The 26,919-nt window shown below is 39.2% G+C and overlaps 3 protein-coding genes across 4 annotated transcripts in view; 2 read left to right on the top strand and 1 right to left on the bottom strand.

The window, feature by feature from the left end:
• The first annotated feature begins 3,819 nt into the window (after positions 1–3,819).
• On the top strand, positions 3,820–8,724 carry LOC134538680 (uncharacterized). The gene is made up of 2 exons (XM_063380099.1): positions 3,820–3,943; positions 4,709–8,724. Exons 1-2 carry the CDS (start codon positions 3,901–3,903, stop codon positions 5,296–5,298), a joined length of 633 nt encoding a protein of 210 aa, XP_063236169.1. The 5' UTR covers positions 3,820–3,900; the 3' UTR covers positions 5,299–8,724.
• Positions 8,725–10,266: 1,542 nt separating this feature from the next.
• The window catches only part of LOC134538679 (dynein regulatory complex protein 8-like), a 20,210-nt gene continuing 3,557 nt past the window's right edge, over positions 10,267–26,919 (top strand). Inside the window, exons 1-5 of one of the 2 annotated variants that reach the window (XM_063380097.1) lie at positions 10,267–10,381; positions 15,647–15,757; positions 17,197–17,320; positions 19,001–19,211; positions 20,796–21,056. In XM_063380097.1, coding sequence (XP_063236167.1) covers positions 10,345–10,381; positions 15,647–15,757; positions 17,197–17,320; positions 19,001–19,211; positions 20,796–20,864 — 552 coding nt within the window. In that variant the 5' untranslated portion in view covers positions 10,267–10,344 and the 3' untranslated portion in view covers positions 20,865–21,056. Of the gene's footprint in view, positions 10,382–15,646; positions 15,758–17,196; positions 17,321–19,000; positions 19,212–20,795; positions 21,057–26,919 lie in introns of those variants that run through there. The other variant, XM_063380098.1, reaches the window with a different exon arrangement.
• The window catches only part of LOC134538678 (delta(3,5)-Delta(2,4)-dienoyl-CoA isomerase, mitochondrial), a 14,767-nt gene continuing 14,496 nt past the window's right edge, over positions 26,649–26,919 (bottom strand). The window contains exon 8 of the mRNA XM_063380096.1: positions 26,649–26,897. Within this exon, the coding sequence (XP_063236166.1) occupies positions 26,799–26,897 (99 nt within the window). The 3' untranslated portion in view covers positions 26,649–26,798. The remainder of the gene's footprint in view (positions 26,898–26,919) is intronic.

The following is a 26,919-nucleotide window of genomic DNA, read 5'->3' as shown; positions in this document are numbered from 1 at the left end:
GGATACGAAAAGGGGTACAATAGTTAGACAGGAGCCCGAAGTGATTTTCCTGGGCAGCTCTATTGTGAAGGGGGTAGAATTGCAGGGGGTGGGGAAAGGAAGTATATATAAAGCTGCGTTTGGAGGTGCAAAGATTAGGAACTTGGGGGAGAGGGTAGGCTGCATGAAAGGAAGCAGTAAAGTTAAGGTGGTGGTTGTTCATGTAGGGGGAAATGATGTGGCTGGTAGAGTGGTGGGGAGGGAAGTAGAGGAGGATATGAGGGGGCTAGTGGGCAAGGTGAAGGAGAAGTTCCCTGTAGCCAGAGTTGTGGTCAGTGGGGTACTAGTAAGGAGGGGTATAAACTATGTCAAGGCTGCGGCGGTCAGCGAGGTGTATGAGAGGGTGTGTAGGGACTTGGGAGCCATGTTGGTAGATAGCAGGAAATGGGTGGGGCAGGACTGTGTGGGCAGGGATCAGGTTCACCTAACAGAGAGGGGAAAATGGATGCTAGGAGACCTGCTAGGAAGGGAGACTTCTGGCCATTTGGAAAGGGCAAGGTTTGAGCAGCAGGGAAGAAGATAGCAACTAGATAGTGAGGAAGGTGGAGAGAAGGGGGGTGATTGTGAATATAGAGCCGATAGCAATGCTAGGGAGGAGGTGACAGCTAAAGTCAACAAAACTCAGATTGGTTGGACGGGGAGCGAGGAAGGAGGAAAGAGGGGGGTGGAGTTGGATAGGGCTGCAAGAGTGCTGGAAATCGGGGTTCTAAGGGGAAGGGGCACTCGTATCAGGGCGGAAGGGACAGAGGCGCAAAGGGGAAAATGCCAATATGTAAAAGTCGCAGTTATAAACTGTAGAAGTATATATAAGAAGGTGGAGGAGTTCTGGGGCAGGGTGGAAGCCTATGGGGCGGATATCATTGTAGCGGTGGAGACATGGTTGGACGAGGAAATTAGAGATGGGGAACTGAAGAGAGCACACTTTGAAATATTTAGAAGGGACAGGAACAGGAATGGAGGAGGGGTAATGGTGTGCATGCGAGAGGGACTCTGTGGTAGGGTTGTATGGGTTGGGGGGAGAGCGGAGTTATTGGAGATGCAGTTCCAGGTAGGAGAGAAAAATGTACGGCTGATTGCGGTGTACCGGCCACCAGGGCAAGGGGATGAAGCCATACGGGAGGTGCAGGACAGGTTGGACATGCTAGGGGAAGGCAAGTGGGTGATAGTGGCGGGGGATCTGAACATGCCAGGGGTGGCATGGGAAAAGGGGCCGGAGGGGATGGGGTCAAGGGAACAGAGATGGGCATCTCAACTGGCAAACAGAGGACTGGAGCAGGTGGTGACTGAAAGCACCAGAAAAGGTGCCAGGAGAGGAGAGCAGGATGACGGGAACCTGTTGGATGTGGTACTTGTGAGACCAATGGAGGCGGTCAGGGGAAGTGTGGTAATGGAGGGCATCAGTGATCACAGGATCCCAGTAGTGGAGTTAGACGTGGGCTGGAGGGAGAAAAGGGTAAGGAGGGGAAACGTGGTAAACTGTTGGGGTAAGGCTGATAGAGTGGGGGCAGAGGCATTCCTGAAGGGGGAATACAGTAGATGGGTAGATATAGAGGACCTCGAAGGTAGATGGGCTGCCTTAAGAAATATTCTGCTGCAGATGGCTACACGTTTTGTACCTCAGAGGAGGGTAGGCCAAGGAGGTGACCCTCCCTACTATGGAAGGGAGTTGAAAGTGTTGAAAAGGAAATGTAGGAGGCTGCATGCGAGGGCAAGGAAGCTTGGGGGAGAGGAGATAGAGGCGGAAATGAAGGCGCTTGGGAAGGAACTAGGGAGGAAATCGCGGGAAGCAAGGGATGCTTACATGGAACAGCTGATGGGGGAAGGGGGGACGGTAAATGGGGCGGAGCTCTACAGATACATAAGAAGAGTGAAGGGTGAGGAGGGAATAGGGGTTCTCAGAGGAGGAGGGGGGCAGGAATATACAGAGGACAGGGAAAAGGCAGACTTACTGCAGGAGCAATATCTGGCAGTATTTACAAAGGGGGAGGCATGGGAGGGTAAAGAGGACGACAGTTTAATGGGCAGGAAGGCCTTTGAGCTGCGACTGACAGATGTAATTAAGGTGATCAGGAGGTTGAAAGGGAGAAAGGCAGCTGGGCCAGATGGTATAGGGAATAGTCATTTGAAGTTGGGTGATAGGGAGATTGGGAAGTACCTGTTGGAGGTTTTCAAGCAGTCTCTGGAGGAGGGGAAACTACCAATGGAATGGAAGGAGGCAGTGGTAGTTCCCATCTACAAGGGGGGAAATGATAAGGCGGAGCCAGGAAGTTACAGGCCGGTCAGTTTGACGTCCTGTGTAGGAAAAGTGATGGAGAGGTTGGTAGGAAGGTACGTAAAGGGGGAAATGGAAGATCTGGGGTGGGTGGATAACAGGCAGCATGGATTCAGGATGGGGTTCTCATGCGAGACCCAGATGGCTGGGCTGTTGGAAGACCTGGTGGAAGCGGTGGACGGGGGGAAGCAGATAGATGCAATCTTTATAGATTTTGAAAAGGCGTTTGATAAGGTCCCCCATAGGAGGTTAATGGAAAAGGTTGAGTTGCTGGTGAGGGATGGAAGGGTGGTAAACTGGGTGGGTGATTTCCTGAGGAATAGAAGACAAAGAGTGAGAGTGGGTGAGGAAAGCTCCGAGGAGGGGGAAGTGACGTCGGGGGTGCCACAGGGGAGTGTGCTGGGGCCTCTGTTGTTCACAATTATGATAAACGATCTGGGGGAGGGCATGAAAGCCAGATGGAGGCTATTTGCAGATGACTGTGTAGTGTATGAGGTTGTGGGGGAAGGGGGATGTTTAACAGAGGACTTGATAAGGTTGGAGCAATGGACGGAGAAAAATGGAATGTCCTTGAATGTTGGTAAGACAAAAGTTGTCAGATTTACAAAGAGGAGGAAAGTCACACGAAATGTATATTACTGGAAGGGGCAGGAGATAAGAGAGGCAGCAGGATATAAGTACCTGGGGGTGACACTGAAAAATGACCTAGGATGGGCGGAGCACATAGAGGGGGTGGTCAGGAGGGGAAGGCAGGCGCTGGGGTTGCTTGGTAGGACCCTGCAGGGAGCTGGGAGGAGGACAAAGGAGAAGGCATACTCCACATTGGTCAGGCCAATGTTGGAGTATGCGGCGGCGGTCTGGGACCCCTACCTGGTGACTGAGGTGAAGGAGCTGGAAGGGGTGCAGCGCAGAGCGGCTAGGTGGGTGATGGGAATGTGGAGAAGGAGGGAGGGGCAGGATGGGAAACTGCATAGCCCAACGGAAATGATTAAGGAGTTGGGGTGGGAAACGTTACAGAGGAGAAGAAGAGTGGAAAGGTTGGTCAGGATGTTCAAGGTGCTGAAGGGGGAAGGGGGATGGGGGCAATTGGGAAGCAAAGTACATAGAGGGGAGTACAGAGGACGAAGAGACCACAGATGTAAGCTCCAGAGGGTGTGGAGGCGGACAGAGAGAGGGCGGAACACCTTCCTGGTGAGGACGGGGAGGGAGTGGAATGGGCTGGGGGAGGAAATGGTGGAGGTCAGGGATGGGAGGGAGCTGAGGAGAAAGCTGATGGAGGGGGGGGGGGAGAGGGGAGTGAGTGGGAGTTCTTGCCACCGGGTGAAAGCCCAATTGCAGGTTAAGTAATAATAATAATTACTTAAAAACTTTTGAAACCAATATGACGTCTTTCTGTTCTTAACTCTTCGCTTAAAAATGAAACGTTTATAAGCGCTCTACCTTAATTGTGTTCTATCGTTTTATCTTCACGTTTGGCTTTTTTCTGCTCTTTGAACTGAATGGAGTTTTTTTCTTGTGGTAGTTGTAAATAAACAAGGGAAAAAATGAAATTCTAATTTGGTTTATAGAGCATCTAAGATTATTCAAAAATGTTTAATTGTTGGCTAAGTTTGTTGAGGAATTGTTCATCAAGTAGGTAAAATAATACTATTAGTTTTAAAAATGTTTTTTCTTGGATGACTGAGATCAATGTAATGTTCAATTAGGTATTTTGTTAGGAAAAGATCTTAAGCGAAAAAAAAAAAAAAAATTCTGAAATCGGGTGGTAGAGTTAACAATCTTTGGTATACAAGAAACATGTAATGTTATCAACCTAGCAGCCTACACTATTTTACAGTATTATTAATATAGCTAACCTAACCTGGCTAACCATTGACACGATTTTACATCCATCCGTTCACTAAATTATAAACTCATCTTGGAAATTGATGTAAGTGACCAGAAGGAGGTTGTAACTGTATTAACATAAACAAGACAATGAAAAAATTTTCTGTAATCACATTTTGTTTGACTACAAGGCACCAGATAGCCTATATCACTGTACATTGTTCATTCCACATTCCTGTTTTTTCAATATTTTAAATGTCATTATTCTAAACTAACTAACCGGTCATTTTTCTGGCAGGTAACAAAATACTTAGAATTTTGAAATGCCACCATCACAGCAACAACACTGTACATAAAAAATAAAACACTAAGAATTTTTTCACGTGGAGAAGTTGCTGCTCTGGAAAATTATTGAAGCGTCATCTGAGTGACTTTGTGGCTTTGTAATTACTTTTTATTGTAACACTACTTTTAAACTTAGAATATGTTGTACCGTTATACGAAACTGTAAAATATAGCTTTATATGCAAATATTTGTTTAAAAAAATTGTCCATGTGCTTAAATTTCAGATTTCAAGGTGTATGGGTCCCATATTGCTTCAGTTCGTCAACATCACAGATGTGGACTCAGTGTCATAAGAAATCCTAGAAATATCCAATGCCTTCAGTTGGAACAAGCAAAGCTGGTTAACAAGTTGATACCACTTGTTAAATGCACAAGTGGAATTGAATTTCCACGTGTGCCAGTCAGTAACAAGATCGATATATCAGACGTTTTAGGTATCTGTAAGTCGGGTGTGTATCTTCCCACTGTTGGCAACGAAGTGGAGAAAATTGACAGAATCCCTCCCGATGTTTACGTGGAGGATCCAGACGTGGGGACAGCCCCCGCGAAGCAGGCGGCTCGACTGGTCGTGATCCGGCGCCGGAAGATGAAGAAGCACAAGCTCAGGAAGCTGCGCAAGCGCATGAAGTTCGAGTGGGCCAAAGTGCGGCAGCGCAGGGAGTTCAAGAAGGAGAAGGTGTTCCAGGCAGAGCTGATCGCCCAGATTAAAGAGGCGGAGAAGTTCGACGCGGCGAGCTACGTGGCAGAGAGGCTGGAGAAGGCGACCACCGTCCCGGGGAAGAAGAGGACGCATGTGTACAGACTATCCGACTGAGCAGGAAAGAGAAGCTTTATTTAGTGTGGACTTACTGGAAGCGTGAAATGAAAATGAAGTTAGATTTTTGGGTATGCGTAATCAACTTTCACGTAGTCTACGGGGTGTTTTCAAGTCATGGAACTGACTAAAAAAGTAAGGAAATCGGAGGATTGGTCAAGAAAGTCAAGAAAAACTTCCAAAATAAACAGAAACGGAGCCAGAAATCATGTAATGTTTAATTTGCAGCTGCATTTTGCTAAATTGCATTTTTGTTTTTTGATGCCTTACTTCAGTTTATAGCCATACGTTAAAAATAATTATTTGGAAACTGTCCACTTCAGTAAAGTTGAAGTTTTCTCATTAACTGTTTTAGCTCTGTAGAAAAAAAATCCTCACGTCTCAATGAATGGTGTTAGATCTATTTCATATTAGGTATGTTTAATTTTGCGTAGATACATAATCTGAGCCAGTGATATAAAAGAAAGGTAAGAAAATTTTAGTAAAAGGTCCTAAAAAGTCTTGAAATTGGTTCACAAGTTATTTGTAGACACACTAGTCTACCAGTTTCAATCTAGAGTAAATATGTAGTTGGGCGGTATTAGTGAAAAAAAATGTTAAAAATCTGAAAATACTTTTATTCTATGCTCTTTAACTTCTTCTTTTCATTAAACCCGACGGAGATAAGAAATTCCAAATACTTTAGGAGGTATCGCCGTTCTTATTTTGCAATACAAGACCTGTGCAATCATTCGACTGTTACCATGTTTTTATTTTGCCGTGTGTTCGTGAATGCCTAATTAATTAAAATGGTCGATTAGGTCAGGTCAGTTACATTATAAATACTTTCAAACTAAGCAGACATTAAAAATAATATGAATTAATTTTAATGGTTGTTTAGTTTTAAAGTATTTATAATGTAACTGACCTGACCTAACAAACCATAACAAAGAATGAACAGTAGGAACTCACATAATTTTTTTTTTATTTATTTATTACTTGCGCAACAAAATTCAAATAACAAATAAAACATTAAAATTTGAAACGTTAAAAACTCACCTTAAGTTAGAGGCGGGTACTATTCCTTTGCCATTAGTAGAAAATGATGTAGTCGTTCTTCACCTACGTCGTGGAAAAAAAAAAAAAAAAAAAAAATCTTACTCGCAAACAAGAAACAATTTTAAATGCTGCATGAATGCACAGGTATTGTGATGAAAATTAAAAATTTTGATATCTCCTAAAGTATTTGGAATTTCTTATCTCCACCAGGTTTAATGAAAAGAGGAAGTTAAAGAGCATAGAATAAAAGTATTTTCGGAATTTTAAAATTTTTTTTTAACAAATATTGCTCAACTATGATATTTTAAAATTCGATATCTCCTAAAGTATTTGGAATTTCTTATCTCCGCCGGGTTTAATGAAAAGAGGAAGATAAAGAGCATATAATAAAAGTATTTTCGGATTTTTAACCTTTTATTTTCGCAAATACCTCCCAACTACATATTTACCCAATCCAGTGCAAGCTAAAAAATAATTTTTTAAAAATTCAAAATAAAATTGTGTTTTTTTTTTTTTTTTTTGTTGTAGTGCAAGATGTAGAGAGAGTCCCATGTTGTCAATTGGTAATAAATCTTCATCATACAAGCTATTTTAAAACAGAACATTTAGTTAGTGAATTTGTCAATAAACACAGAAGAAGGTTCAATTTGTGTTTAGAGACTTGAATTCTTTTGTCATCTTGGGACTGATGCTGATTTCCTCAGGAATGTTTGGAGACAAGAGTTTAGTATACGTTAATCAGCTATTCATTTTATGTGATTCACGAAGCCTTAGAAAGAGAAGTCCACAAATTGGCTGCATTCATTTGAAAGTGAAGTGTTACAGTTTATATTTCAACATCGCTAAAACGTGACTAAAAATCCATAGATTGTACTTCGTAATTATTCAGCTTGCAATATTGAAATCATATTTGCTTCCCTGATTTTGTCACTTTCCTAAAAACTGCATGTTAACAACACCCTTTGAATGAAACTGCTTATCATGTAGACACATTGTTATAGTTTTTACTTTTCTGTGAATTATGATCAGAATGTAAGGTAAGATCACTTCAACTTTCAGACAGTAAAAATTGTGTAGTAACGTTTGATGTGTTTCAATCAAGAGTTAGAACAGTAATCATTTACAGCAGTTTCACACATTTTATCACTCTATGGGTGATTTGTTTTAGTTATTTTTTACCTAACTTAACAGGTTTTTCTCAATTCTTAATGACCAAACTTTACAGTTCAAAAACACCTTAAAAAAAAAAATTTCATTCAGGAGATATTTCACATTTTGAATGTTTTCAAATATGCTAATAGTTGTAAATATTTTGAGGATACTGCAAATCTGATTGTACCATTTTTAAAGCGAGTAAGATTAAATGTCAGTCTTTTTTTTTTCCAATCTTTAAGAGTTCAAATAATTATTCTTAATTAAAACAATTGAAAATATCAAAAAATTATATATTGTGAAATTTTTTTTACATTTACTGGATTAAAAAAAAATTACTATTCAAATTCCACAATAACTTCTTTTCCTTTTTAAAATATTTCGATTTCAACCCTTATTTATTACGTTCAATTGTTTTGTCACACTACTAAAACATTATTTTCGTATATGGGTATAGAAATTTAAAAATATGTAGATGGACGTTGTATTAGCTGGCTGGCTGTATTTCAAGAATTTTGGATTTCAATCATGTAATTTTTTCTGTGGGATCAATCCGACAAGAATTGAGTGGTGCTTCTAGCAGTAAAGAGTGAAGTTATATAGTCAGTGTGTTTTACAATACCAAAAATGTATTTATTTAAAATGTAAGCTCATTATATATTCATGAATCACCACGATAGTTGAAGTTGGAAAAGTGCATACCTAAATGAAATGCAGAAGCTGTGAGTGAAGTAGCATGTGGTATGTTATTCCATAGTAACGACCACAGCTGCTCAAACAAAGGCTCGGGCAGCATTTCTGGAGGTGGCCTTTGGCACACAACTGTACAGGAGTGTCTCCAAAAGTGTGTGTTGTGAGAGGCAATTACACAACCATCCGCTCTCCGCCAGAGGCAGTCAGTGAGATGTCTCCTGGCTCATTGCACTGAACGCTGTCATAGCTACGCAGTTTTTTTCCAGCTCAGCTCAGCCCGTATAAGTATCACACACAGGCAGCTACTGCTACACAGCTACCTTTTTGCTGCATTGCCAGAGTCCATTTTTTTTATTACAGAAATTATAAAGGTGATGCACAATTTTTTGATCACAGAAGTTTCATTTTTGTGTTCACAGTGGTTATTCACGTCATGACATTTGGTTACCTACTAGTTGGCGTTTGAATCGTCACTGCACTGTAGTTTCTGTGTATTAATGAAGTTAACACCCATGTTCATTCAAATGAACAAAGCTTACTATATTTGTTGAGGGCGGGCTTCCGTTGGGGGGGGGAGGGGGGGGGGGTTGATGTACCGACCATGGCCGTTAAGCCCGTACCCCGTTTTCGGAGCGCGCACCCTAGCCCAGCCGGAATGAGTCAAGCAAGCGCCCCTGGCGTGACCTCAATTAACTGAATTAAACATCAGGACACGAAACCCCGGGGCTTGACTACGGAAAACAATTCCCAAACGAGGCATTAAGACAAAGTTAATTAATCACAAGCAGTGAGCAAGTGCGTCGTTACTAGCCACAGCGGCTACTGGCCTTGATTAATTGGCCTGTCATAGTGGTCTAGCCAAACTAAGGGAATTCAAACCCAAACAGTGCACGTAGAGACAATTTATAGTTAAATTTACAGTCGCCAACTTGGTGCCACTTTTTAAATTAGTAAATCAATTAAAACAACTGTTAAGCCTTAGGCAACTATTTACCAGGTGCAAAGTTTTAATCAAGCACCTGGAGTATGTTTTTTACTCATCATATAACAAATTAAGTTTTTATAAGTTTTTGGTGCCGACTCACAAAGGAGGTGAAAGTTGCCTCCCTTGAGAAGCGGCCATCTTTCGGCAGTCTCCAACCACTCCGCGCCGGGAACAGACATGTGTCCGTGGGCAGCATTCAAGTTAGTTTCATTGATCATTTTTATTCTGCACTATACCTTCATAACAAATCATATTATTAATTCACCGCTGCCCACGTCGACTCGGCGCATATTTTGCAGAACCGGGCCTATCCCGACCGTCTTCATTGTGATAACGCGCTGCGTATCGGATCACGGAACTTACAGTACTGGCCGACTCCAATGAGTATTTTAATTAAGGACGCCGTGCATAGTGTTGTGTTTTTTTTTTAATTTTGTGACTGTAATTGTGTAATTGCTAGACGCTGCCAAGTGTTGGTGGGAGTTTTGTAGCTGGACTGAACCGCAGAGCGAATGTGTACCGTGTACCCCCGGTGAAGCTCTTAAATTAAACGTTATACTCACAAACTTGTGTACAATCATTTTCGTAGTCTTCCGTCCTCCACACGGCCGAGCGGCCTTCACAGCCAAGAGAAAATCGTTCAGGTTAGCTTTCAAGCCGTGTACCTGGCGGGGCACGCGGGGGCAGAGTACCCACTACCCGACATCAACAGCCTAGCAGCCCGCTAGCCTGGCGCCCCTCCGGACAACAGCATCGCGACGCCCGTAGCACCCGTCAGGTACCCCCCGGGCCTTTCACAGAGGTCGGGTGACGGCAGTACAAGTACATAACTGTTATTAATAAACCAATACTGTTTTACCGTGTATCCAGTTCTTAGTTAATTGCTGTCTTCAGCCATGTAGCCAAGAACCCCCCTGAGAGCTCGCCGGGCATTAAATTCACTTATTCTTATTTACAGACAGCCCAGACGGTGCCAATAACATAATAAATAAATTGTTGAAGTTGCGATCCGGTTGAAGAAAACACCACCAGTGTAATTCGGACACCGTGTAGCCCGTGTGGTTGAAAAAAACTAAATTATATTACGTTACCATGGAGATTTGTGTCGCTTACATTAACGTTTTATATTTATCTCTTTGTACTTGTTTACACTTAAAACATTTATCTTAAATAGTGGAATGGAAAATAAAGAGCAGAATATTACAGAAGAATTAGGTAAGCTTTTAAAAATGTTTCTGTAGAGTATTAATATTAAACGGCAATAGTAATAAGCGTTTGTAAGAAGATTATTTTTTATTTTAACAGGAAATGTGCATTGCTTGAGAATCAGCGTACAAACTTACTTGAATTAAAAATAGTTATTGACGAGACCACTATCATAAGATCGCATCATCACACTGCACAATTTCGGCTATAAACAGAATTGGGTAAATGTAGCCAAACATACTGCATAAATTCATTCCATTTTTGATATTGTTGGCGATACTGGCGTGAAGAACAGCTCCAGCAGAAAACACTGACGCAGTTGCTTCATTGTCTGCCCTCCTAATTCTAGACGAGGTGTAAAAGTAACTAAAAAAAGCCTTCCCGTATGTATTCGTTACTATAAGAATTGGTACTCGTTACTATCGTATCGTTACGTTACTCGTTACTTCTGATACCTCATAACAAGCTATGTTATGTTAGAGCAACGAATCGAGTCGTACCTATTGCGTACGCGTACAGTATGACGTCGCGGCGTCGCAACATTCGTAATTTGTAGAAAACATACTTATACATTACATACTAAACTGTGTAAGGTGCATTTTTTCACTTTTCCGTATTTTGAACCAGGCTTGTGTTTAAGTCATTCCAAATTTAATTTGATTTAATAGGTAAAGTGTAGAACTACATACTACAAAAAATGCGAGTATAATACAGAGGTGCCCCCCCCCCCCCCCAAACACTATGACTCACCCCCCCTAACCTAATGATGCGCCCCCCCCCCCACCGAAATTTTTTATGCCATTTTCTCAATGATTTACTCAATTATTTTATAATATTATACTTTTTTTAGTATTATATTTTATCACATTTTGCATTAATTAAAACTGATTTTCTAATAATAATTTTAGTCATATCAGGTAATATTTCCATCCTGAACCAACAGATGCCAAACTGCTTTTGTTGAGGAAAGTGCGGGGTTGCCAATTTGATTTACAAGATCCCTTTCAATTATCAAAGCACCAGAAACATATTTTCACATTAGAAGCTATAATTATGTAAATAATAAATACATTTTACTCGTCTTTTAACCACCCCCCCCCTGAAATTTTAATGACGCAGTCTGCGTCGTTACCCCCCCCTTGTGGGCACCCATGTATAATACGACAACGAACAAAAGAGCGTTCTCAGATTTTCCTCTGCGCATCCACAGACTTCCCCTACCACAGTTGGAAAGGAGGGGTGGTAAATCAACCTGTCAGGCCTGAGCCCGTCTTACAACACGAACACCAACGGCGTACTTATGCATTTCATTTCATCATTTGACCACAGTGGCAACTAAATTGCGCCTCAGAATTTTTAAATTAGTTTTCCAGATTAATGTCTATGTCCCTCATGGCATAGCATTATTGTTATTGTTTTTCCCATTTTGATGTTTAATTTTAAGATGGTGTTTTGATTGAAGATTCTTGTATTGACTCGTCGTTTAAATCACAAACATTTAAAACTTTTAATATAGGGATATATATAAATTTAAAGGCTCATTCAAATGCATGGCTGAAGAAATTTAGATTCATCAAGTCTAATTTATTGCTTAGGAAGTTAAAAATTATATTTGAGCAAAGATTATACCAAAGTGGTTTAGAATCCATTTTAAATGTAAGTACTGCTTCAAAACATTAAAACAGGCATAGAAAATAACCACTTCGTAGACAAGGAAAAAAAGCTAGCCCACAATTAACATACTCACCTATTCCGAATCACAAAGACTGCTTTCCTCACTGTCCGTATCGCTTGCAATGTCCGTGTCGCTTGGACATCCGACATTTATTATTATTTTATCAATTTCAATGTCAATTCTCCTGTCACTGTTAACATAGTCCACTTCAATATTTTTCACATGCTTGCAACTCTCTTTCCATTTGTCCACAGAATAGCTGCTGAACAATTCCTCACACAATTTTCTTTTATTATCTAGCGATGAAGAGATTCCTTCCCGAATTTTGTTTTTGATGTCTGCCCATACCAGCTCAATCGGATTCATATCAGCATGGTATGGAGGCAGGCGAATGACATCATGGCCACACTCCGTGATTAACGTATCTATTTTAAATTGTTTCTTTACTGGCACACTTTTTACTAAAAGCAGAACACTCGCTTTGGTTATTGTTAAAGAGAATGAAATATTGTTTTTTGCTAGCCAGTTTTGAATGTCTTGTTTTAAGGATGATGCTGTAGGTTTTTTTTTAGCTGTGCATTATGATAAGTGGCGTTGTCCAGAGCTACAACACATTTTTCAGGTAAATTTGGCAGTAATTTACTTTTCACCCACATTGAAAAGTTTTAAAAATTCATATCGTCTTGGTAGTCTCCAGATTTTTGTTTTGACTTAAAATAAGTAAAGCATTCGGAACAAAGCCTTCTTCTCCACCCGCATGAACAATTATTAATCTTGGACCTTTCCTAATGGATTCTGTGACGCCTATTTCCATATCTGACTGCCAACCAGAACTTACGCTATGTGTAGCATGAACATCAGTTTCGTCAACATAAACTACGGTTCTGCCAGCCTCACGTAACTCACGCATTTAGCGCCCTCTCCAAGCAGCTATTTCTGGCTTTTCAATCAAAATCTTTCTCTTTGATTGACACTTTTTCCAGCAAAACCCTAACTTATTCAACAACTTTCGCAAGTATTCCTTGCTACAGTTCAAAACGTTGTCTTCTAGCTGAGGGCGTACCGGTGCTAAGGTTGGAAATACTGGTGGAAACTAATGGGCGCCACCACGTGAGTGGGCATGTGGACCCGGCTGGAAAACTCTAACTCAGGGCGTTACGTGGCCCGTGTGCGGCGAGAAATTAGCCCTCCTGATTTTTACGCAACACCTGTCCCTAACTAAGCCCGCTCTCAGCGTCGGGCACGCTTATAATTACCGCAGTGGGCTGTCAGGGCGTCCCACACGCTGCTGACCAGGTTAAGGACCCACGTGGCCCCCCGAACACAAAAACACGTGACTCAATTAAGTTGGTTTTTATTACTCACGTTACACGCCCTTACACAATCCTCCCTTGATACTGCTATAAAACGCCCGAGGCACAAATCAAATTAGGTGAGGAGGCGAACCACGCACGTGGTCGCCTCGAGTTGCAGACACGTCCGCCCTCGGCCGGCCGGAGAAAGAGACTGGGGAGAGATCAGGGCTTGCGGAAGGCAACATGGCGCCCTTTGCGCCAAACACAATTACCGTTACAACTTAGCTATGGCGTGCCCCGGGTTATTTTTAAAAATAACATAAACTCTTTTACAAAAATTAGTACATTACATCCATGCCCAGACCACCTGTAATAATTACTTATATGATAGAAAATGGTTTAAATGAAGTTGCATGCTAGTTCCTCCGTCGCCCGCTAGGGAGCGTCTTTGTCCGTGTTTGCATGTATTGAATTATAAAACATCATGATTTAATTAAACAAAAGACACTCACATACATAGCCGTCGTGACACTATTTTAGGGCGAAAAGGATTACAATATTTATTAATACCAATTAGGGGTGCGGCGCACTGCAGCTAAGTGCCCTCTTGCCGGGCTAGCAACACACGCACACACAAGCGGGAGGTTTGAACAGATGGTGGTGTTTGGGCGGTGGCATATCGGGCTCAAAGGGGGCCGCAGGCCCGGACGACGTCATAGCAAAGCCTTAGTCAACTTATTTAATGACGGAACTGATTTCCTTACTGTATAAAACTCGTGAATTTTTCTCCGCACGGCACTAAATGTAAAATCGTCTACTTCGATTATTTTCCTATGCTCTGTTTTCTTATCCGTCTATATCGAAAAAGCTAAACTGGTTTTGCTCTTTAATTTCGCCTTACCTTCTGCTAGAATTTGTCTAACTGTTGATACTGAGACACCTGTTGCAGCACTTGTTGTTTTAGCGACATTGTACATCAATTTATACAACTGTTTTTGTTTACTGAGATGTGTTGCAACATTGTAAACAATCTCACGAGCTTGTCCCCGCACTGGCGTGCCAGATTTAATACGTGATTTAAATCCCGACGTAGAAGCCATTACGTAGATCGGTTCGTGTAATACGGACTGCGAGACAGCCGAGCACGAAGGTGTTATCAGCCAGACAGCAGCTCCATTACTAACCCCCTCCACTTCGTGACGCGCTCATCATGTGACCATCTGCTGGCAGTGAGATCTGCGCAGGTTCTTTTCCTTGTTGTCGCACTATAACAAAATGCATTCGTGTGTAACGTTTCGCTACTCGGTACTAGATGGCGCATCCGTTACTCAGTACCGAATACATATGGTTTGCTACAGCTCTAGCTAATTCATTACATAGGTAGTTATTCACAATACGGGAGTAAACAGTAATGGAAGTGTCCCCTTCAACTGAGTACCGTATAGCATTATAGAATATTTGTGCAAAAATGGACGATGGTTTGCATGCATAAAAGTATATTTGCTACTTTTACTCTACAGAGGCACCTTTACATTATATATGCTCTTTATTATGAAATATCAGAATTTTCTTAGCTAACATACTGGCAGACTCTTTGAAGCCATAAGACTAAAATCATGGATATAGAATGTATGCGTATGTGTAGAAAGAATATTTTGAGTCACTCATTAAACTTTTGTTTGCCAGTTTGCAAATATAACTGTCAAAAAAAAAAAGACATGGCAGTTAGTTAGCACATATTAAATCAAACCATTGGAACTAGAAATTTACCTTCTCCAAGATCTCATGTACTAGAATCACACGGAGGCTTCAAATATAAAAACTGAGCACAAACTACTTCAAAATCATAGACATAAGCTAGCATATAGTATCATCATAGAAGGGGCAGAGGAGAGGAGGAATGAATTAATTAAGGTTTTATCCGCTGTTATCATTATTTATCTTGAGAACTCTAACTTGTATATTAAATGAAAATTAGCAAATAAAACATTATCTGCAGCTGTATTAAAGTGCTGTTCTTTAAACATTTTTGAATATTTGTATTATTATACGGTATCCGGCCCACCATAGTTTTCCAGTATGTTGGTACTATGAGTTAGCTAGGTCATGGTCCTTAGTGGAAAAGTCAACGTGGTCCTTAGGCTAAAACGTTTGGAGATTCCTCGTCCAACCCATTCAAAATGTGTAAGCAAAAATATGTATTTGTTTCAATTCACAGCATGCAACCAACTCATATTTAAGTTTTTTTTTTACACATGTCTGTTGTTTCCTCTTACATAAAACCTGGTTTTCTATTTTATTTAGAGGACAGCTCCGATCTAGAGAAGCGCATCATTGAAGCATTTGAAGTTTTCGATCATTCGAGCACAAAAACTGTAGACGTAAGGGAAGTTGGTACCATCATAAGATCACTTGGTAAGTAATTTCTAAACATTTCAATTGAAACATGAAGAATACTATTACCTCAGCACAGAACTTGCATAAGTCTAACCGTAAGTTAAAAATAAAAAAAATAAAAGTTTTAATCAATACAAAAATTGGTTATGGGCTTAACATTAACAAGGTTGTGGTGCATATGAAATGGAAACTAACAATTTTTCAAATAGGCTATATTATGAGTTTTACTATTTTATAAGGTAAAGCATTTTTTTATGCAAAGTTTCTAAAAAAAATGACCTATTTGAAGATTAATTACATGATTACATAAATAATGTGAATGAGTCTTTCAGAACTTGCCAGAGATGCGTAACATCTAACCTCGGTAACGAGCAGATTCATGTGTTCTCATGTTGCAAATACAATTATAATCCGGAACTCGTAGACAAAAAATAACTTGGAATTTAGAATTCTTAAAAATAATGCAGTGCATGATAAATTAAAAGCAATTTGTGTTTTCAACTGCATTTCTTGACTAGAATCACACATTGTTTTTGCACCCATTGCAAGAATTTGTTGCAGAAGCAGCTACCTCGACTATTTGAATCATTCGATTTACAGAGCGAATTTTAAAACTATACAATAAAATGGCCCCAATAAAAGTGAAAATAATAATAATAATAAACCCATCCTTGGACCTGATTTTCGACAAGTAATTTTATTAAAATACTACCCATCTTGGAAAAAAAAAACAAATTTGGTTCGTGCCATCCGCCATAGATGGCAGCATCACTGTTACACATTTCTGTTCCTTGTGACTTCCCTTACATTCACAAAATTACTCCTATCAAATGCCATATACAGAGAGTTAAAATGTTACACAACAAAAAAGAGTGTGGTGTGTAATTTGCAAAATGTTGTGCCATGCAAGGTAGAATATGTACCATTAAAACTTTGTTTCGCAAGATTATTTAAGTATTTAGCACAGTGAAGACCCTCCCTTTAACATAATTCAGTTCTACCATATTGGTGGTGGTGGTGATGGCATTAGACGACAAAATATTGTTTGGGACAAAACACTGCAAATAACTGCCATTCCCACATTACCAACGTAACTTTGTTTACACAGTTGGATGACTGCTGTCGAGGAAAATGCATACAATTGATCAGTGGCGTAGCTAGGATTTGTGTATGGGGGGTGTTAAGAAGCATGGCCCCCCCGTATTAAAGTGGGGGGGGGGGGGGGGGAGTCCTCCCCCGGAAAAATTTGGATTTTAAGGTGTAAAATAGTGCTATTTTAGCAGTTTTCGGTACTTAAATTTAAATGTTATTAATTTTAATATGAAATTTGTTTGAGTGATGAATAAGAAATTAATTAAAGATTTGGTGCTAAGGGGGGGGAGGGTGTTTGAACCCCTAAAAAAAAACCCTGGCTACGCCCCTGCAATTGATACCCACCTTTTTTTCCCCCTTGAAAGGATGCTGCCCGACAGAGGCGGAGATCCAAGAGATTCTGGTTGCCGTTGAGGACCAGGAAACCTCTGGCAGTGTGCAGCTGAAGAAATTCCTACCAGTCATGACACAAATCATCCAAGAGAACAGGTACACAGCTGATACCCTTGTACCAGCAGGTCGGATATTACCTACATTTTGGGTGGTTTTCCCCTGAAAATTTGGCTCACAGGTCCCCACTCAAGAGTAAAAAAAATATTTTTAAAAAAAATTTGTGGAGGCGTACATTTTTTGTACCAAAAGATAAGACAGTCTTTAGGTATTTAAAAAAAATATATATATAAAAAAAACTATTGTTGTTGTTTGCAGGTGTTAAATTTCGAAATTTTTGTTAGGATATAAATTGATTTGTTCAGGAGTACTGGTTCTGGCAAAATTTTATTTCGTATTAAAGGGTCCACGTCTTGATAGCTCGAGCTGCCTCAAAGAAAGGCAGCAGTTCGCAAAGTGTGGCCACACATTAACGGCTCAAATGTATTTGCTTTCATGAAGCACCACAGTGCAGCAACATATTTAGGATGTAGTGTACACGCCCTCTGCCTCTCTTTGTAACTCACCCTGCTGCAGAAGTTAAATTGTCTGGTATTCTTGAAAACACACAGACTTACGGCAATGTCCACCACATTTCTCACTTGCGAAAAATTTGGATTTGACCCTTCTGGAGATCTAACCCGTAACTGACCACTCAGCCACCAACGGCCCCCCATGAGGTGAGACAGTGAACTCGCATTCTGGAAGGCCCAGGTAGAATGCCTGCCTACCCCCTCCATTCTGATTTCCGTTTTCCATGGTTCTCTGTAATCACTCCAGTCAAATCCTGGGGTAATCCCTTGCCCCAGCCAGTGGCTGATTGCTTCAACAATGTTTCATAATCCACCAAAAAAAATAATTTCTTTTATTTATTAAAACAATTCAATGATATTCATATGACGTTCAACATTCAAGCAATTTTTTTTTCCTTATGAATGTTTTGTAAGTACTGTGGCCTGCACAAATATACAAGAATAATTATTTGATAGTCTTTGCAGGGTAAAACAATACAGGCCTTATCAACCACAGAGGTGTTTTTGTGGGAATCTCGGAAGTTTTCATTCCTCTGAAACATTTTTTTAAAAAATTTTTCACCAGAAATAAAGTATTTTAAATATTTGATTGCATTAAAGGGCTCAAGGATTTGCCTGTCCCTTTCCTGATCAGAGGCCACGGTGGTTCATTTGTCGGCACGCTTCTCCCGCAAGGCAATCCGCGGGTGATCCTTGGCGGTTTCAACCCGGACTTTTCACAAGTGGGGGAACGTGGCGGACATCACAGTGAGCCGGTGGATTTAGTTAAGGGCACTTCCATTTCCCCCCCGCCGATCCATTCCGTCATCGCTCCATTCTCATATTTCACCACCATTAACAGAGACCCGAAAAATTCGCGGGTTCATTTCGTGTTATGCTAAAAATTCAAATAATTATACCTTAGTGCTGCTTCTGCAATTGGTTCACTGTTAATCTGGAGTAATGAGGGTCAATTAGAGACCCTCGCTCAAAGAAGTGTTGAATCCCAGACACTCGGTCGAGACGACTCACAAGTCAGCAGCCAATGAACAGATGGCATTTGCCCGAGTGTGTAGAGGAATTTGGAGTCTATCCTGGAGGTCATTGAACCCGCAAAATTTTCCGGGTCTCTAACCATTGATCATCCTTGATGCCCTCGGTGCCGACGAGGCGTTAAGCCTGTTCGTTTGGCTCCGTCCCTCGACGGGGAGCACCGCGGATATCGCAGGCTGCAGCCCGCGTCGCCCGAGAAGCTGCTCAAGGCCTTCGTGACCCTGGACCCGGCGAGGAAGGGCCACCTGACCAAGGAGTTCCTGGGCCGGGCCGTCATGGAGGAAGGGGAGCCCTTCACCCAGGAGGAGGTCGACGAGATGATGGCGGTGGCCATCGACGCCGAGATGGGGAACATACCCTACGAGTACTACATCAACCAGCTCATGGTGAGCACTCCCTTGTTCATCCCATTCAAGTTTCCACATTTTATTGTGAGCAGTGGAGAACACTTTTGACAGGGTTTAGAAAACAGACACACACACTCTCACACTCTCTCTCTCTCTCTCTCTATACATATATATATATATATATATATATATATATATATATATATATATATATATAAACTAGTACATTTTCGACTACACGGTGGACTTTATTAGGAGCAGAGAATACAACATTCAGGGAAAATCCCATTGAAGAAAATTTCCTGCGTAGTAAGTTTAAAAAATTTATCAGTGGACCCAGGGGCGCAACAACAGGGGGGGGGCCAAGGGTATTTTGCCCCCCCTCTGAAACCTTGAAGTGGGGGCAAACGGGGGCAAAGAAAGTGCTGTGTAATCAATTTTTAGATAATAAAACTGCTTAAATAGCACCATTTTCCACCTTGAAATACGAATTTTCCCGGGGAAGGACCCCCGGACCCCCCGCTTCAATAGGGGGGGATCGATGATTCTTTATAATAAGGTATATTGCCCCCCTTATGGAAATTTAGTTGTTGCGCCCCTGAGTGAACCTATACATACATATAAGTTTACCCTTTTAATACGTCTACATTTCTAAGAACTTTGAGAAACTTTTTGAAAGAAGTATACTGTATATGCCCAAACACAGAGAACTCAAAACAAAGAGTAATTTTTTGTCTGTTTTTTTTATTAATGTGTCTCTTTAAGTCTGAACTATTGTTATAATGCATAATTTAGCACCTCATTTGTATAACTTCTATTTCTAAAAATATTTTTAGTATAGCAAGAAGGTGTACTTGCTTTAAGATCACTCACTAAAAAGTAACAAAAAACTGTAGGCATCATTTTAAGTAATTCCATGTACCACTACATGGAATAATTTTTCTACCCATTCCACTTCATTCACCATAATTTCTGCCTTGTAAAAATACTACATTCCAAAATTTCCCCAATTTTCACCTTTGCTGCAAACCATAATTTATTATTGGGCATACCAAGAAACTAGTTCAGAACCCCTATGGTTCTCCTACGGACCTTTTTTTTCCCCTCAACCAAAACTGCAGTGACTTCTGTAACTATAATTACAACCATTTAATAATTTAGTCATGTGTTTGCAGGTTTACTTAGAGCAAAAATGCAATTCTAAAGCAACTATGTATTACGTACTTAGTCGTCATCAGACTAAGTGTTTTTCAAAAAAAGGATTCATGCCTGTAATTTTAAATGTGTTAAAAGTTTTTTCAATTAACATTGGCTCATGAAAGTGTAGACTGTCCATATCTGCCAATTGTCTGTCATACTGTATAGAATTTTGGAAAATCTAGATGTAAAATACAATTGTTAAAACTTACAGCATTATATAAAATAATTTTATTATATTTTTCCACAACACAGTTTCAAGGTTCACATTCACTCAGATTTTTAGCAATATTAAAGTTACATGAAGGATGTATTGTTAATTTTTTATCATTTGAAAATTAATATTCTGAATTTCTATTAATGTGACTGATGAAGATTTATTTTTGTTGGTAAAAATAAAAATGGTAACTATAATAAGTTTTGCAGGTTCGGAATGTTCCCCAATCACAAGCTGATAAAACTGAAAATGAAGATGAAAATGATAAACAGAACTAGCTAGGCGATAGAAAACTAATTGCACACATATAGAAAGTATGTGTTTCAGAAGATGATTGCCAAGTTGAAATATTTAAAAAAAAACCAACACATGACATGAAATAAAGCCTTTTTTATGTTATCATTGTTTTACTAAATGTAGACAATTTCTGGAATTTTTTATTCTGTCATTAACACTGTCATTAATTTAAATATGTGAGTTTATAGTCTATTTATTGACATGTATGCCATGGGACAAGACCTGGTTTTCTTGACTGCAAGCTATTATGACTTGATGTAAGTTTTTGGACATACGCCATTGCTAAGAACTTTTTCTGTTGAAGAAAAACTAATAAATAAAATAAATAAAAATAAAAATACTCAGTCGCACCTGTGTTTCCGTACCATGTGCGTCTCTGCCTGAGGACGGGAGCAGATAGCAGTTCCCGAAACGTCGCTTGTTTCTGTTTAGGTAAAACTATTGTATTTGTTTGTTTTTTCGTTTTGTCATGTTTTTTTGTCTCGCTTCAACTGTTGTGCTGAATTATTTTGGGTTTCAATATTTTTGTGTTGTCATCATTTGTGGGGATTTTTTCGTTCTCTTAGTACATTTTTCTTTGTTTTTTCTTTGTTTGCTGACCATATTCCTGTTTCGGAATATTTTGTGGTGTTCATATCCTTGTTGACAACAGCAATTGTTTGCTTAATTTTGTGTGTTTTTTGTATCTTTTTTTGAGTATTTTTATTTTTATTTTTATTTATTTATTTTATTTATTAGTTTTTCTTCAACAGAAAAAGTTCTTAGCAATGGCGTATGTCCAAAAACTTACATCAAGTCATGCACTCCCATTGCACAAATCTTTTAAAGATAACTGCAAGCTATTATACTTTACTCACTACAGCATTTACCACTATCATCAGCATACCAGCTGCAGCAACAAGTGTGTACCATCAGGACAGCTAAAAAATAAAAATTCTGAATCTTTCCAACCATTTCAAGTTTTTCAGATACTTAGTGACAAATTTCCACAGCACTTCATACTAAGATGACGTACCCTCTTGCCCACTCAGGACCGAGACAGTACAATTTGGACACCCGCTGGACAGCAAAATTTATATAAAATATAAATAAATAAATTTTCTTACAAGGCAAATAAGTGTTCCCTAAAGCAGATGTCCTCAACGTCAACAGCAGAGAATTATCTAGTAAATTTTTTACAAGGAAACCATGTTGGATATTATTCAAAATTAACTGCAAGAAACATAAAAGTTGGCAAAATTGTAATACTGGAAAGGTTTTCTGTTTTTGAACAGGCTCCTACAATTTCAGGTGTCGCACACCCGGCAATACATTGCACCAAGTATGCCAATACTTTAATTAGCGCTAACATAATTTTACTTGAATTATCTATCACCAGAAGTTTTTAAAGAAAATAAATACGTTAAATACACGCAACAAATTGATACTAATATGACAAATGTTTTTCATATTTAGATAGCCCCAACTAAGGCTTATTTGCGAAACACTATAAATGCTACAACTAACGGCCATTAAAAATAATATACAAAATACATATGCGTTAATCATAAAATCCTTCTAAAGTTTATACACTGTTCTCGTGTAACAAAGTTTTAGACCCGGGTCTTAATTTGTTATTTTCCGCTGGCCAAAAGCTGAACATTTTGATTCGCCGATACAATATTTTCAAGGGAGTGGTGGCGCTTCAGTCTTAGTTCAGGCTTAATTAACAGTTACCAAAAATTCCTGTAACTCAATAATTCAAAATCCAAAACAAGGGGTTGCAAAGTTTTACGTCCAGCGTTTGTTAATGTAACTCACAAAAACGACATGAGTCACTGCCAAAAAGGGCCGCCTAGACACAAGTGGCTTTCTGATCGACTTCGCCAGGGGCAAGGTAAAATGCTGGACCTGTTTCACTTCTTTGCATATCGGAGTGATGACATAAGGGGATTAGCCACCCTTAAACCAGCCAGTGAGCTCTTTCTCCAAATGCAGGTTCTTCATAGGCCGTCCCATGAGTTTGCACCATCGCCTGCATAATGACACCCACAATCCAGCGCAAGCGACAGTTCCAGCGGCACACGTTTCTTTTACTCCGCATTAAATCATTTCAAAAGCTGATTACGTCCCCCGGCTAACACACCAGCCAAAGTCTGGTAGACAATTTATAATTCATTCCGCGGAGTGCGTGTAACACTCGGCGGTCAAGTCGCAAGCCATATCCAGCTGCCCTCGCTTGGTGACTCGACAGAGTTCACGTCACCAACCGCCCTAGAGCTCAGCGACGGAACTTCTTTCAATACGTCGTTATAAGCACACTAGCTGTATCCAAACTAACGTCTCTTAAAACAGTTAAAATATTAATTATAAACTAAAATTAAGGCAATTATATTTAAAACTAAAAGCAAATGTAAAAATATTAAACATATCAGCTAAGAATAAAAACTATCTTTCAGTTTGAGTTACCAACTTAACCATTTATGTTACAAAAATAATAAACACTAAAATTAAAATATTAAAATCAAACAAATCTAACCAAATCAAATTTCTATTACAAAAATATCATAAAATAATATTGTCTTTCCAACATCCTGAGGCTGCCACGCCTCAATGATAATTTGACGTGTTTACACTTTTTTCTGTAGGCCTGTGCGAATATCAGTTTTTTTTATTATTTTGAATCAAATATGAATATCAAATTATTTGCGAATATGAATATTGATTTCAAATAGTAAGAATGAGAAATAAAATCCCACTAAAACATTTTTTTCATGCTATGTAACAACTTCTGGAAAATTAGACAAATAATGCTAAAGTGAAAAGGTTGGTTAAGTTACACCAGCTAACAATAATTATAGGAAAATTTTCGTTAAAACATTTAAATTATGAAGTAAAAATTTTTGTTTTCAATTATGCAGCTTCTCTAACGTAACCTCACCAACCATCCTTTTTCATTTCAGTTTCGCTTCACCTTATTTTCCACAACCTGCTACTCTACATATTGATCCAGAAAATTTTTGCGAACTGCTTAATACTGTGAAATCCTTTAAAATCTAGTTTACGAGAGAGTGAATCTTTTTTTTAAATGTTGTATTTCCAAATTAGTGATTGAATGAGCTCTTATTCACACATTTAAATCCTGTTATTCGGCACATGTTTCAATAGTTTACACACATCTACAGTTATATTTGTGGATACAATTTCACTAGGATTGAAAACCCTAACATCCCTAAAGAATTTGGATGATGGATCACTTGCTTTTGAAGCAAGCAATTTTTTGTGTCCATGAGAAGTAGATGCGGTTAACGTGGCTGTCACTTTCCCTTTAGTGACTACTTTTCCACACATTCCAAGCTTTTCTGTCATTTTCGGACCCAAATGACCAGATTCAGCAAGTTCCAACACTTGTTCTATCTTGCGTATGTCACCACGAAGAGCATGACTGCATGGATAGGAAGCTCCTCCCAGATTTTTAACGAGATCTACTACATCCTGACAAGCTTCTTTGACAAACACTGCCTCTGTCTCAATGCACAAGATTTCTTCTTCAGAAGCTGCCAACATGTACTCAACCAACACCTGCATTACTTGTGCTGACAACTTCTTCGGTTTTCATGAACTCCACAATTGTATGGAGATGGTCAGCTATATAGCACACAGAACTGAACCATGATGACCACCGAGTTATGATTGGCATTGGAAAGAGAGAAATATTTTGGGCCTGGATACTTCTCATCAAGAAATGCTCTGAAAAGATGCTTTTGCTTCCTAGTATTCAAGAAAGCGGACTTAACCTTCGATGCAGCATTTTGCAGCTGAGGTAAGTGCTTGGCTAGGACATTTATCGCAAGATTCAACTTATGGGCCCAGCACTGAATAATCAGAACATGGTCTGACAAAATATTTTTCAGAGTTTCAAAACTTTTGACCATATATCTTGCAGAATCAGATACTAGGGCCACAACATCATCATATTCAACTTCATATTTTTTAAGAGATTCTAAAATTGCTCTGGAACAACTTTTAGAATCTGCCGTTTCAAGGTTGTGAACATCAGCCACAACAACTTCAAGAGAAACAGTAGCTTCGATAATTTTAAATAAAACCACAAAAATGCACTGTCACCTTGCATCTGTTGTCTCGTCACAGTACACAGATATGCACTTACCCTTCAGTTCTTTCTTCATTGAAGTTACTCTCTCTTCTTGTAGGGCATGCAAATATTTTTCCTGCAAAACCCTCACACAGGGAATATCACCACTTCAATAAATTCATTAAAGAAATGTTGCAAGTGTTCATTCTCAAGCTTTTCAAGGGGTATGTTAGCACTAAGGAATGTCTCGGTGACTCTTTTTCCCAAATACTCAACTGTCTGTTTCCGCTTTTCGGCACTACTGAAACATATTGCAATTGACATCTGGAGCTGTGCACTTTTTTTATCACGTTCGCTTACACTACTCACATGTTTAACTGATTTTAGATGTTTTTCTACTGAATCTTTTCTCTCCCATGACACTTGACACTTACAGAATTTACACATTATGGGTTTTTTGTCTAGACAATAAAAACCGTCCTTTTTGTACTGAAAAGCCCTGTCTGCTGCACAAACCTTTTGGTTAGGCATTTTCGGCCAACCACCGAAGTTCGAAATTAAGGTTAATATCATAGACACACTTTGAATGTTAACTTACTGAGGTTACATTTAACGTAGGCCTAGTCAATCATTTCACCATTGCATCACATTTATTTAATAAAAAATTAAAAATACTCCAAAAAACCAGGGGAACGGGGAACAAGTTTTCTTTATTTCGTCAATATCAAGTCATGGGCTCTACGCGGTGGGTAATGATTAATGAATGTTTTCATTTACAAGCACGAGTTTAAGAGAATATGTAAACACAAACACTAATAAATTTTGATTTTCAAGGTATTGTAAATTTGTAGAAACCGACGTGATGTAAATTCAAAACACATTAATTAATATACAGCTGTGTTTAATAACTATTAAAGCTCTGGTTCGCAACGTAAATCGAAGGATATAGGTAAACAAGTCAGAAATTCAGTCGGTTTGCTTCTCTTCTATTGGTACTACTGAACTGAAATTTTTTCTTCAAGATGGCTTCGTTTACACAGGTCACACAGTGTTTCGTTTTCGTATTTTTGTTTGTTGACTAACTGTGTGGTACTTACACGTAAAATTCCCAAATTTGCGAGTTGACGCGAAAAATTTGTCCTCACGAAAAATTCATGTCCCTACAAATAGTTTATTATTCATATTTGAAAATTTGAATATTAGCACAGGCATATTTTTTTGTTACTAGCAGAGGTCCCTTAAGATTTTTAAATGTATTAATTTATTGATTAGATGGCATACCCACTTAAATAAATCTATGATCACTGATCCTTTAATCTACAAATCGTTTAATTTTCTTGCGATTTGCCTCTAAATGAACATTGCATGCTCCACTCGCAGAAAGTTACACATAAGTTAGTGTTAATAAATATTTACGACAATGGACAGGTTTGTATAGTTGTATTCTCTGTAATATTTATTCTTATGTTCCACATATCGAAATTAGAAAATTAGAAAAGTAAATTATTTGATTTCCTGAAAGAAACAAATCATGTAGGGCAAATCTCCTGTAAATCAAGTACAAAGTATTGCTAGGAGAAATTTTTTTTTCTTTTAACATTTTGAAATTTTTATTTCATGTACAATTTCTTCCTGTTGCTGGATAATAGTTTGCCTAAAGCAATTGTGTTAGGTAAACCAGTCATAGAAATAGTAATTCAACAGCAAATTTTATTACAAAATATAGTTTTGTATACATATATAAAATATTTAACAAATGATTTACTCTGTGATAGCTGGCGAACTTCTTAGCAAATGCATAAATATTCTGTGGCTTTCAACTTGGCTGCACAAAATTGTTTTAAAGTTTTGAAAATGCAGGCGGAGGGCTCTTTGTTGCTTGTGCCATCATAGCCTTCATGAAGTCCTCACTTTGTAGCATGGTCATGTTCCAATCGAGCTGCAATGAAATGTCACAAGCA

Source organism: Bacillus rossius, chromosome 14, assembly GCF_032445375.1.
Source record: "Bacillus rossius redtenbacheri isolate Brsri chromosome 14, Brsri_v3, whole genome shotgun sequence".
NCBI lineage: Eukaryota > Metazoa > Arthropoda > Insecta > Phasmatodea > Bacillidae > Bacillus > Bacillus rossius.
This window is presented reverse-complemented; position numbering and strand designations above follow the sequence as displayed.